The following is a 13,808-nucleotide window of genomic DNA, read 5'->3' on the forward strand; positions in this document are numbered from 1 at the left end:
ACCCAAAATCTGAATCTGATCCACTGAGATAGAGATGAAAGGTTTTGAAGTATTTGGTCCACTTGTCTTATATAAGGATAAGTTAAATTAGATTCTTGAATTCTGTGATTAGAAAAGGTGCACACAGCGTACAGAGGAAAGGAAATGGCAGGAATAGTTATAAAACTCATTACAGCAACAAAGACAGATCCAAATTCAAGGTGACAGCCTAGCCTTCCTCGTGGACGGCTGCAGATAGACTAGTCTTTGTTTTTGTGCAGTTAGGCTGCCGCAGCGCCACTCTGTAGCCGCCACACCAGGAAAATGGGCAGAATATAAGTTCACGCTCACAGCAAGTGACTGACAACAGCACGTCTGCCTGATTGATCAACAGGGAGAGTGTGTGTAGCAGATGTGTCTAATGAGCCAATGCCAATCAGAAAATGGGCCGTGATAGAGAACAGCAATAGCCCGAAACTGTACAAATAGGCAGTTATATTGGCATGGTTGATTCATTTCCAGTAGCATTACCAATGCTGCTAATTAAGGTTGTGTTCCATACCAGTGAACATTACACAACTATTACTGTAAATATGGCTGTGAATATGGCCCTGGCCTCGACCTTGATTGTAACCTTGACCTTGGCCTTCTCTTTCATTGTCTCCACCAGGCCGAAGGCATTGGGAGAGTATGTTTTGCACTCCGTCCGTCCGTCCGTCCGTGTGTGTGTGTGTGTGTGTGTGTGTGTGTGTGTGTGTGTGTGTGTGTGTGTGTGTGTTTGTGTCCGTTCGTGTGTCCATCCGTCCGTCCGTAAGTCCGTCCGTAAGTCCGTCCGTCTGTGTACAGCAAATCTCCGGCACCGTTAAACCGGTCGATGACAAATGTTGCACACACATTCCCTAGATGCCAACAATAAACCTCTGCCCCAAATTTTCCAGAACGGCCTGTTATAGCGCCACCAGGCGGCAAACTTTTGAAAAACAGATTCTGTCCCAAAATCCCGCAAATCGTTACACAGTATCTCTATAGTCATGTGTTCAAGACGGATCTGTCTGATATTTCATACAAAAAGCCTCAAATCATGAACGCAGCATGCAATTTACGTGAAATATTTCACAGACTTTCCTGCTAGGCTGAGGAATATATCCCACCCTTTTCACATTGGCCTGTTATAGAGCCACCAACAGGTGGATTTTTGCAAATCAAATTTTTGGAACAAAATGCCTCAAATCAAAATTGCCATCCAAGGCGTAAGAAGAAATGGCACCCCTTTTCACATTGGCCTATTATAGCGTGCGCCACCAGGAGGCCACAACCTGACCTGCCCTGGTGGAGACATGTGCCCCGAGGGGCACTTGTTCTAGTTTTCGCTATACCCTATATGTGCACGCTTTCTTATCACAGAATTCAATCTAATGTTGCGTTCACACAGGCAGACGCAACGACACAGTCTACCATTCATTGTCAATGGAAGCCGTGAACGTGAAGCTATACGAAGCAAATCCGACACTTGTAGCTGCTGCGAAAGCTACAACAGCTACAAATACACTGTGTAGCTTTACACATCATCGTGATAAAAGGCACTGCTCATTTCACACAAGTGTGCTTTATTTTTTCCAACAGGTCCTCAGATCTCCACTGCCACCCTGGCCGGATCCTCCTTCTCCCTGTCCTGCCCCACCGTCAAGGGCGACTACGTCCGCCTGTACTGGCAGCCCCCGGACAACAGGCGACAGAAGGACATGAAGCTGGCGTACGTGTATGACCGCTGGAGGGACGAGGCGGATAAGGGAGCAGGGCAGCAGCAGCTGGAGCTGGCAGGCCCACCCTACAAGCACCAGGACGGCAGCTTCAGCTTTCACCTCCGGCCCCAAGTGACTAATGGCGGCCTGTACATCTGTGAGGTGTTCCTCAATGACAACGTCTTCAGCCAGGCCACCAGACTCAGCGTGTTGAAAGGTATATACTAAAGAAGCGAGAGGAGGAGGTACAGAATGTGGGGTTGAAGCTTAGAGTATTATGAATAGAGATGGCACTGGATTTCTCCTCCCATCCACTTGCATTAAGTTGCTCAAAAGCGCATGAGGCGATTGCATTCTGCAAGTGCATTCTGGGATGCATTGGGTCCAAACACATGAACGCGCTGCCGTTGACTATCACATGCACGCGTTCACGTATGAAACAGCGTTCACGTGTCTGTGTTTGGGCGAGCGCTGCAATACCACTATGTCCATTTCGCCTCAGGGTTTCCTCTGGGTGCCGTCTCTATTCATACTCTAAGGGTGTGATTTTCTCTATCCAGTAATTCCAGCTGGCAGACTCGTTACACTGGGTGGCAAACTGCTGCCGGGAGTTCAATGGAGTGCATTGCAATCAATGAGAACCAATTAAGTGGACAAGCTTATAAATTTCACTATTTCTGAAATGCGACCAGTGTAATAATACTCAGCCTAGGAAAATAAAAGAAGACACTGTCACACAGTGTTTTCTGCTGTGTTTCTTTTCGATATAATTTTATTGAGGTATCTAAAGAGTAATTTTCTGAAAGAGCTAAAGTATTGTGAGACTGGTCGGTCAACCAAATCTTGGCATCTTGCAATACTGCCGAGTCAGAAACGATACATGCTGCTGTTTATGCTGATAAAATGATACAAAAAAAGATTGGAAAACATCAAAACAACCTATTCTGTCTTCTTTTATATTTTCCTGAACCGATTATAACATGACAAAGGTCCCAATCGTTCAGAAATAGTGTTTGTTCACAAGTTGGTCCAGCCGGCTTTAATGGACTCCAAATATATTTCGCCTAACTTACCGGTTCCAGTCTTTACCTCCCATGCATGTCAATGGTGCCTGCACTGGCCCATGGACTGTCTGACTTGATAAGAAGCAGGGAGAACAAGGAGGTAGAGAATGAGAAAGAGTGTGGAGCGTGTGAAGTGAAGTTAGGACAGGTCTTAGTCAGTGGTTCAAAGCTGCTTTCTTAGTACATAACATAACATTTGACTATGGAATTATAACCTTGACCGTGGTTGTGAACCTTGAACTTTTGGGGGAGGCCTGTTGATCATTCCTACCACATTCATTAAGTACTGTGCCATATACCATGTATGCTATGCATGCATGTGACCAGCTTGGGTAAATATTCATTTTAACGGTGTTCTTGTAGACGAGTGCTCTTAATATTTTAATATCAAGGCAGGAAAGTGGAGACAGAGGCAGTGCAGAGTCATTTGATCCTATAAGGCGAGGGTGGGTCACTGTGCCATTTTCTCCATTTATACATTTCAAATAGAACATCGGATTTATGTGGCTTTTATGGATGAGCCGTGCAAATGTTATAGTTGACTAATTCCACACACACAAAGCATATTCACACACACACACACACACACACACACACACACACACACACACACACACACACACACACACACACACACACACAGAGTGCACATACACTTTGCCCTGTCTAGTCGGCCTTGGAAGGCTTTACTAATCACAGTCCCTCTGGCATCCATCACAGCTGCCCAGACATGACCAGCCGATCTGTCATTGTCACCATGCTTCACACGTCTGCATCCCTCACTCACTCACTCACACACACACACACACACACACACACACACACACACACACACACACAACACACACACACACACACACACACACACACACACACACTGTACACACACACACACACACACACACACACTGTACACAAACATACACACACACACACACACACACACACACACACTCTGCGCCTATGTGCATTGCACAGTGCACACACACTGCCTACGCACAAACACACACATACTGCGCCTATGCACTGCAGTGCACACACACACACCCGCCCACACACACTGCATGCTCCGTCACACACATCATGTGGCACATATATTTTTACCCCACCTCATTATAAGTATCATTATGTATGATTATACCTGCTGAGTGCCCTCCCACCAAGGCTGTACTGTAGGTGGCCCGCACTGATCACTCTAATCAAGGCTGAAACGTGTGTGTGTGTGTGTGTGTGTGTGTGTGTGTGTGTGTGTGTGTGTGTGTGTGTGTGTGTGCGTGCACGTGCGTGTGTTATGTTTGCGTCTATGGGCCTTGATTACACCCAGATGGATTCTCATTTCGTCCTGATGAGACTCTGAGCATCAGTCACAGTCAACCAACACATTAGCAGCCAATCTCCGTAATGAATATATATTATTTTGACCCTACACTGAAAAGCCCGTTGTCTCCCCCATGCCCTCCCCCCTCCCCGGCCCCACCACCATCCCACCCTCCTTAATTCCGTCCTCGCATCACCCTCTATCCGCCCTTGTTCTTTTTCATTTGTTTTCTCCTTCAACTCCCTCGCATACCTTTGTTCCTCCTTCGTCCTCACCGCACATCCTCTTGGTTTCGTCCCTTATCTCCTCTCTCATCTTTCCTCTTCACCCCCCTATGCGCCCACCCTCCCACCACCACCACCTCCTCCTCCTCACTGGCTGTTCGTTTCCCTCCATTTATCCCCGTCTTGCAGTCAAGGCCATTCGCTCCCCTTCTCATCTGGAGCTGTGGTGTCAGTACTCGGAGAGGTCCCAGGTGGAGCGGGCCGGCTGGAGGCACCACAACCTGAGCCGCCGCCTGCACGCGTCCAGCCACAGCCCCGGGGTCGTCACCACCTCCCTGGCGCTGCCCGTCGGCCCCGACGCCGCCGGGAACTACACCTGCACGCTGCAGCTGAGGAACCGGCAGACCATCTGGGCCGTGCACACGGTCGCCGCCGCGCTGCTGGCCCCTGAAGGTGGGACGAATGGTAATGAAAAGGCAATGCGTGTGATGAGAGTCGAGATATTCTGACTGCCGTTTTGAGGGGAAGGTGCTGCGCTACTGCTTAACAATCCTGGTGGGTGCCCGGGGAATCCTTTTGTCAGAATAAAGGCGCTAGAGTGCCAATCATAATGAGGGAGATTTTTCTCTGAAAACCCCCGCCTTTCATTTCCCCCCCAAAAGAACTGGGAGGTGAAATCTTCCTTTACTACATCGCCGTCATAAAACTGATGTCTCTTTAGAAGCATTAATATTCTAAACGAGAGGCATGATGAAGTCAGAAATTAGGACAGAACATCGGCGTTCTGATCAAAACCATGGACAGCGCCGTAGATTCAGAGTAAATAAGGAAGATTGTCGGCCCGTAAACCAAGGAAGCTCTGAGAAGGAAGTGAAGTGGTCACGTGACTGGGCTGCGCCATGACACTTTCATGGACACTTTCATGGGAGCCAAACTCACACAGGAAGTGCAATGAATACATGGCAGTGAATGGAGCCGGCTGGACCAGCTCATAACAAACATTATTCATGAACAATTGTGACCTTTTGAAAAGTAATCACTTCTGGAAAATAACAGAAATATCACAGGTTGTTTTCTAATCACTTACTTTTCGATGTGCACAGAGTGCAGTATATCATTTTATCTGAGGATCTAAACAGCAGCAGGTATCGTTTCTGGCTCCGAAGTATCGCGATATTTGGCTGCCAGACAGGAAACGGTGGGAAGTCTCACGATACTTGGTGCGTTCAGAAATGTACTTTGTACTTTATGGTATCTCTATTTTTATAGAGATACCATACCTCTATAAAAGTTACACAATGTACACATCGAATAACAACACAGCAGACAATAATGTGTTACATGTCTTCTGTTATTTTCCAGATGTGATTACTTTACAAAAGGTCTCAATTGTTCATAAATAATGTTTGTTCATGAGCTGGTCACTGAGCTCTCATTGACTCCAGTGCATTCTGCCAAACTTCCGGGTAGTTTGGCTCCCATGAAAGTGTCATGGCGCAGCCCAGTCACGTGACCACTTCACTTCCTTCTCAGTTTCCTTGCCGTAAACCAGGAAGTGAATGGCTGCGTGCGCAGCAAATTAGGTCCGGGACGGACGAGCAAGGCGTTGCCTAGCAACACCGCTGTCAAAAAATTGATATATCGATAAAAAAGACCTTAAAGGAGAATTACATACTAGAAGGATTTCTTACCTTTATTTGTAGTTGTTACGTCCCAGACTCCCCACCAAAGAGGTCCAGGTGTAATTTTGTGCAAAAGTGCATTATTGGTTATTTCCCCTTTGTGCTAATTTGCTTATTTCCATCAAAATAAGTAGCAAAGTGTGCCACTTGGGATACTATTTACATTATGAATAGAGGATATATACAAACAAAATAGATTTTTGAGCGATGGAAATAAGCACCAATAGCACCAATTCAATTCAATGCAATTAATTGAGGGCGTATGATTATAGGACGTGTGTGGACATCCTAGCATAATAAGTGTTAAAGTTGGATGGAAGGCATTGTATGAAAGGCATTGTATCTCACCAAAGTGCTTTTTAAATGTCATATATGTCATCGTGGCAATATGTTAGATTTCATAAGATAAAATATGAAAATTGTGCCACGGTACAGGGAATTACCTCCAAACCACATTTTCTGCTTTGTTAAATAATAGATCAAAGACTGCCCGAACCGAATCTACTGTGATTTCCTTTTTATTACGTGGTATTATGTTGATGGCAGTTTTTCTCTCCAGTGCCATTATGACAAATTGTGCTTTAAAATAGTCTTACAGTATTGCACTGTATTATAATGTTCTTTATTCAAAGGATATGATATGCTCTATTAAATATTCACTGTTTGAAAGAATGACACACACTCTTACAAAATGATCACTAGCAGAATTGTAAAAGCACACTTTTGACTAATGTTAAAACCTTGTACACTGGGGATGTTTGCAAGGCTTATAGAATGATTTAAAAACTAAATTCACCTTATTTTTTTAAAAGTAAACACAGCCTATGCTGGCATACATACTGTACATACAGTCTGTGGCACCATATAGCGCTCCTGTGTGTAGTTTGGGATGGATGTTCTGTGAAGCGTTCGTGTTGTGCATTCAAGCCAACCTCAGGTCAAGCTATCTGCCAGGCAGGCAGACAGGCATGCTGCCTCCACTGTGGGCTTGCTGACATTGAGGCCCCTTGGTTTACAGTCTAGGGACGCCATTCGCTGGCCTCTGACAGATGTCATGTGTCACAGCTCTTCAATGTCGTTGTTAAGCAGGTCAAAGGTCAGGACTAGTACTGCTGCATGTCGAGCCGGGGCGGGAACGTCACAGTTTGGAAGCAGTCCCTAATGGAATGATTTGGGTATGTTGTACAAGTATACAAGAGGATAGCTGTGTTTTAGAACAACACTTTGATTCACCAAGTACTGTAGCTGTACCACAATTTGTAATAGTGACATTGAGAGAGAGAACACGTATCCTGTCTTTAGACCACACAACCTCATGTTTAGTGGGACAAAGTCTTGCGTTGCCAGACTGTTGCCTCTCGCAGTTTCTATATATGCTTCCGTCATACAGTCTGGAGAATGGAAGCTCCGATCATGAGCAAGCCATAAAGCAGAAGTGAAGCCTCCTCCCTGCTTCCGTTTCGTCTTTACGGTCCCGCAAATTTATCCTAATATGAATAGAAATCATCTAAGCATATCTAAGCTTGCTGCTTAGCAGAAATGGATGGAAATCCATTAAACCTGTGTGACGTGAGGGGCGTTCTTTACCAATCTCATTCTGGACAATCACAATTTGCATCATCATTTTTGTCTTCAATGTTTGTGTTTACACACTTTTGTTTTCAATGTTTGTGTTTACACACTTTCGTCTTTAATATTTGTGTTTACACAGACCCTCAAAGCTGGACATAGGAGGCTAGCGCCCCTCAAAAAATAAATGTAAAAATATTTTCAAATATATTTTCGTGAACCCAAATGGCAGCTTCCTTGCTCGCATTTGGGGAGGTGTAGTTCCAGACTCTATATAGCATTCGGAGATTGTGGAATAGTTGTCTGTCTACGCAAGACTAAGTGGGACACTGCATAAAACTCTGGGGGTGGCAGACACACGTCATACACTACCTACATTTAGCATTTGAACCCAATTTTCAAACTCCCCGAAAGTAATTTCTTCCCCGGCCCCAAATTATCCATAATGCATACCATACGTGCGGAGTCTAGTCTATATCTCTCTCATCAGTGAGATGATATAAGCAGACAGGACCCCAGGACATTGCCGGCCAGCATAGCGAAACTAAATTATTCAGGCTTTATGGCATTGGTGGCTGGCTGGCTGCTGGCGAGCAGCGAGGCGTGCACACAAACCAGGAGGTGACAGTCCAATGGATCGCTTAGCGGTGATGAGCTCACCGCAGACGTCCCAATAGATCACTGGTGGCTGAGGAGCCCAGAGCTCATCACAATGCACAGTGACGACGATAGGCACCAGCATAAGACTAATGGGGATAGAGATGGAGGGGAAGAGAACCAGAGTTAGAGAGGAGAGAGACATAGTGACAAAAGGACCGTGAGACAGACAGAGAGAGAGAGAGAGAGAGAGAGAGAGAGAGACTGGCGGAAACAGACAGCAGAGAGATATTTTCAGCGTCATTGCAGAGTACATTGTGACTCTAAATTAAAAAAGATATTTCACATACCAACTATAAATGAATGGATTGATTTAACCCATTCTGACCGGGCACCCATTTTGGTGTCAGCATCATGTCGTGCTTTAGCTATTTAAAAATAGCAGATCTACAAGCTCATATCGCGCCACCGAGTGGCGCGATACGAGCTTGTAGGTTTTTTTTTTGATTTTTGAAAAATCAAAGAACGACCGACATTTTTTGAATCTGATCTCAGGTCAGAATGGGTTAATCAGACCAGTGTGTTGTCCAGTGGAAAACCTCGTATGAATCTGATCTCAGGTCAGAATGGGTTAATCTATGGTATATTTATTATGGAAAGAATTACATTCAGCTTTAGAGGCCAGGTTGAAGTCTTCACAGATAACTGGTTTAGATGGATTGTTCATATCTCGACAATGAGACCTGATTTTGTTTAAATTAATTTGTTTAACCTGTAGAAGCAGATACACCTGTTTGAAGTACTTGTTTTGTCATCAAAGTTTTTTAATGATTTTAAATAAAGCATACAAAATCCACATGACTTACACAAAAGCAAAAGACAAGAAAAAACAAACAAACAAAACACACCTAGCAGTAAAAAAAAAGAAAACCCCTGGACAACACCCCTCCACACTCTGTTGTTGACACTCGTCGTTATATCATATGTAATGTATGTACAAATACAAAATGTTACAACAATCCTTTGATATACAAATAAAAATAGTCCCATATCTCATGGAACTTCCCTTTGACGTTATTCCTCCTGGCAATTGAGTATTCAAAGGATGCCGTTTCCGTCATAAGTTGGGTCCAGTGAGTCTGTGATCTCTGGCGTAGCAGAGCTCTTCCAGTTTCTCAGTATCAACCTAGCTGCAGTAATAAGGCCTGCAGTCACCAATGCATGTTGTGCCTTGGTGACCCCTGTGGCAGCACCGTGCGATCTCCCAAGAGACATAACCTTGGGCATTCTGGTAGTATTAGCCCCATCCAGTCTCCAAGTTTCCCCAGTACCTCTTTCCAGAAAGGCACAACCACAGGACATTCCCAAAATGCATGTAAAAATGTACCATCTTCCCCTTTACATTTCCAACACCGTTTGTCTTCCACCAAGCCCATCCTAAACAGTTTCACAGGGGTATAGTAATTTTGTAATGTGTAAATTTGCTTTTAATATCCCTAGTGGCCCACCCAACTTTGGAAATTATATTTGACCATTTCTCTTCACTTATTTCACATCCTAAATCCCTTTGCCATATTAATCTAAGATTTTCAGTCTTTGCATTTTGTAATTTTGTAATGTTTGTCAGATTAAAATTCAATAAAAAGTAAATTGAAAAAAAAAATATATATATATATATATATATATATATATATATTTCACTTTAAAAACAAATTATGTTTGAGTCATTTCATCATCTATACTCAGGCTTATGTGAACACCCCAGACAGGGTTCGTATAGGAAGGGGCGGGGCAGCTAAAATGAATACCAAATATCAAAAAATTAAGAATCAACCAACTTAAAAACTGTTCACATAAGACTGTTCACATGTCGAATGGAACCCTGACCCCAAATATTTGTTTAAAGTGAAACTCCTTGAATGATATAGGAAGCTGTGGTCAGAAGACAGCACTCTGCTACAGAGAGATGGGTGCCCGTTAGTGGCGAACAAACACAATTAGGTTTGTACTACCGGTATACATGTATGAATAGCCTACGCTGCACAGTATACCAAACAGCCCTCTGGTCATTACAAGAGGCCCGGGAATGGCAGCAATGCTACGTTAATAGTGTCACAGTTCAGAAAATGCGAAAATGTAGGCACTAGGCAGACTCCTCCATTACCGGGACGTAATAAATAGCAATCATTCTGCTTCACGCTGCACAAAATAACTCAAATGTCAGGGATGTTCCGCAATCATGTGCCGTGTGTTCCGTGGCGCCGGTCCCCCTAATTTGCAAAGCCTTCAAACTGTTACTGTTCTATCAGCCAACCCTCCACAATCACGCCCGTACAAATATACTATACCTCATTCCAGATGAAGCAGACAGGCGACAGAGGAAAGGGAAGACGGGAACTGTAGGAGAGGACGAGAGGTGATGAAAAAGAGAGAGGGAGAGGATCGAGGAGAGAAGGGGTGGAGAGAAAGTCAGGGTACTTATGCGTCGCTCCACTGCACTCAATTACCATAATTCACACGTTCAAACTGGCACGGAGAACAGAGCAGGTCAGTCCACGGGGTCGGCCCTCACTACAGTATTTCATTAGCACCCTTTTTACACACACAGCATTACACACATGGACACATGCACGCACACACACACTCACGCACACGCAACACTTGCCTACACGCGCACGAACTCACACAAATAAATCAGTCAATAGCATCTCACACAGGGAATGATGGTTGATTATATTGAAGCGGGACTAAGGTTAAGGCTGAAGGCCAAGCCTTTTGCAAACAAAGCTGAAGTTGAGCAAAGGTCTCTCTGAGCCAAGCCGTTGCTAAGCCTCGAGCCTGTCAGATAGAAACCACTAAATCAGACAAGATGCTTATTATGGTAGCAGAATGGAAAACGATCAGCTTTGTGATAAACAGTATGTTTTGTCATTGTTCGAGTTGTTAATCTTAAAGGGATTGTGACATTTTTTTTGTGAGCTCAATTGCACCCAAAAACCCTGAACTTTTAACATTCAGTAGATTTTCTGTGGTCTGAGGTTTTCTGGCTCAAACAAGTGCTCACAGTCTGCAAATCCCATGTCAATGACATTTGCCAGCAGATGTCACTGTTTTCACTGTTTTGCCTGTTTTCATTGCAGCTCAAAAGGCTTCCAACCCCCAGAGAAAACTCCAGACCACAGAAAATCCACTGAATGTTCAAAGTTCAGGTTTTTAGGTGTACTTGAGATAATAAAACCTAAAATAAAAAATAAAAATAAATGAAACCAAATCACCATTAACGCCATTAACAATAAAGAGACAATATGACGTAAATGGCACATTATGGCGTAACATTTCCCTTCATTGTCAATGGCGTTTACAAAACAAACTTTGAACTAAAGACAAACATTAAACCTGTGTATAGGAGGGGCTAGTGCTCCTCAAAAATAAAAAAGTATTTTTACCGGGTGTTATAATGTGCAAAGCTATTAAACGTAAAAGATCCCCACCAAACACTGGCCTTAAAACTGGCCCAGGATTGGTTTCCAAACTGTGAATGTGATGTGAAATCGAGAGACAGCAGTGGTTCTCTACCTGTTTAGACTGAGTACCTGCACATATAATATATACTATTTCTCTCTCCCTGTACCACCAATTTATGACTGATGGAACAATAAGAGACCAAACCGAAAGTGAGATACTATACTGTAGGCCTCATACATTACACACATTTCAATCGAACATTCTGTGTTGGCCGCCTCAATGCTTTTCCAACGGAAGTCACATGGTTTGACCAAACACTTGTGTTTGATGGGGGGAGTGGGGGCAATCAAACACAAGTCAAGTGTTTGGTCAAACCATGTGACTTCCATTGGAAAAGCATGAAACACAGACGGAACACAGAACCAGTTTGCACGTGGTTTGTTGAACTCCGGCCCTCACGTGTTGTGAGTGTGGACGTTGTGAGTGTGGACATAGACAGGTACTAGTACCCCCGGTTGGTACTTGAGCCCCTCTCTGTTGGTACACAAAGGAGTTGCCATAGGAATGGAACAAAACATCAGTTATTATGGTGGTACTTGGAGAGCCAAATATTTTCTCAGACCGGTACTTCAGTATAAAAAGGTTGGGAACCAATTAGTAGAGGACCTGGGTAAGATATGTATGCACTTCATTTAGTAGAGAATATCTCAACTGTTATTGGCTAATATGACCCCCGCGAACAACTTGGGAACTGTGAAAAATGTTCTATCCGGGGCGAAATACCCGAAAACGACCACTCCCTTTTAAAAATCACCACTACTTCAAACATGACTCTATCTTCTAAACCGTTGGAGCTACAGATTTTCTGAGGTGCTCAAAATGTTCAGAATACTCATGTTTGTTGAATCCGTGCCCGAGCCAGCAACCCTCCAGGTCATCATAGTGGCCAAATCCAATATGGCCGCCAGTCCGCCACCTGAAAGAGTTATTATCTATAACTTTTGAACCAGATGAGCTATGAATGCAAACTTGGTGTCTAAATCATGTTTTTTGACAATTAGAAACATTTTGGAATAATCATATTTATGACTGGGTGTGGCCGAACCTCTATTTTGCATATTTCAATTAGTTTTACTTACTTTAACTTTGTTGCAAACTTGGTGCCTATTTTGTTCTTTTTGAGCATTAGAAACACATTGGAATTATGCAAAGCTGGAATCCTGTGCACCTCGATATATAGAAGTTGTATGATCAGGACAAAAAAATGTCTTCTTCGTGAGGAATCTAAAGGACGGAGTGTGTGTGTGTGTATGTGTATGTGTATGTATGTGTGTATGTGTGTGTGAGTGAGTGAGTGAGTGAGTGAGTGAGTGAGTGAGTGAGTGAGTGAGAATGAGAGGGGAGTCGAGGATGTTGGGTGGGGACTGGGGAGGTCTGTAAGAGAAGAGAATATTAATATTAATCCTCGTTGCCAGTCATAAACCAATAGCCTACATCCACCCTGTCACAGTAGCCTTGGAGACCACAGGCGTTTTGTTACTGTCACAACAACTCACAACGAACCTCAGCAACCACAACACAACACACATATAACCTGCTGTTAATCAGTAGTCTTCAATTGGAAATTGGAAATTGACATTTGGAATTGTCCTTGTTCACTCATAGGATTTAGAAACTGCACTGAAGTTTCATTGCCGTCCCAAAATGTCAGTAATAGTACACAAGATTCGCTTCAACATTTAGTCTAGGCTAATGTGACCCCTGCGAACAACTTGGGAACTGTGAAAAATTCTCTATCCGGGGCGAAATACCCGAAAATGACCACAACCTTTTTTAAATGACCGCTAGTTCAAACATGGCTCTATTTTCTAAACTGTTGGAGCTACAGATTTTCTGAGGTGCTCAAAATGTTCAGAAAACTCATGTTTGTTGAATCCGTGCCCGAGCCAGCAACCCTCCAGGTCATCATAGTGGCCAAATCCAATATGGCCGCCAGTCCGCCACCTGAAAAAGGTTTTGTCTACAACTTTTGAACCAGATGAGCTATGAATGCAAACTTGGTGTCTAAATCATGTTTTTTGACAATTAGAAACATTTTGGAACGCTTATCTGTATCGGTGTGGCTGAACCTCTATTTTACCAGAGGTGGACAGAGTACTCGACCCCAG

The 13,808-nt window shown here is 43.8% G+C and overlaps 1 protein-coding gene across 1 annotated transcript in view; it reads left to right on the forward strand.

Annotated features, from left to right (window-relative positions):
* Window positions 1-13,808, forward strand: part of g6fl (g6f-like) — a 30,138-nt gene that overhangs the window by 9,030 nt on the left and 7,300 nt on the right. The window contains exons 5-6 of the mRNA XM_083761966.1: window positions 1,603-1,938; window positions 4,517-4,792. Of these exons, the coding sequence (XP_083618092.1) occupies window positions 1,603-1,938; window positions 4,517-4,792 (612 nt within the window). The remainder of the gene's footprint in view (window positions 1-1,602; window positions 1,939-4,516; window positions 4,793-13,808) is intronic.

The sequence above is a fragment of the Protomyctophum parallelum genome (assembly GCF_964188405.1).
Source record: "Protomyctophum parallelum genome assembly, chromosome: 3".
NCBI lineage: Eukaryota > Metazoa > Chordata > Actinopteri > Myctophiformes > Myctophidae > Protomyctophum > Protomyctophum parallelum.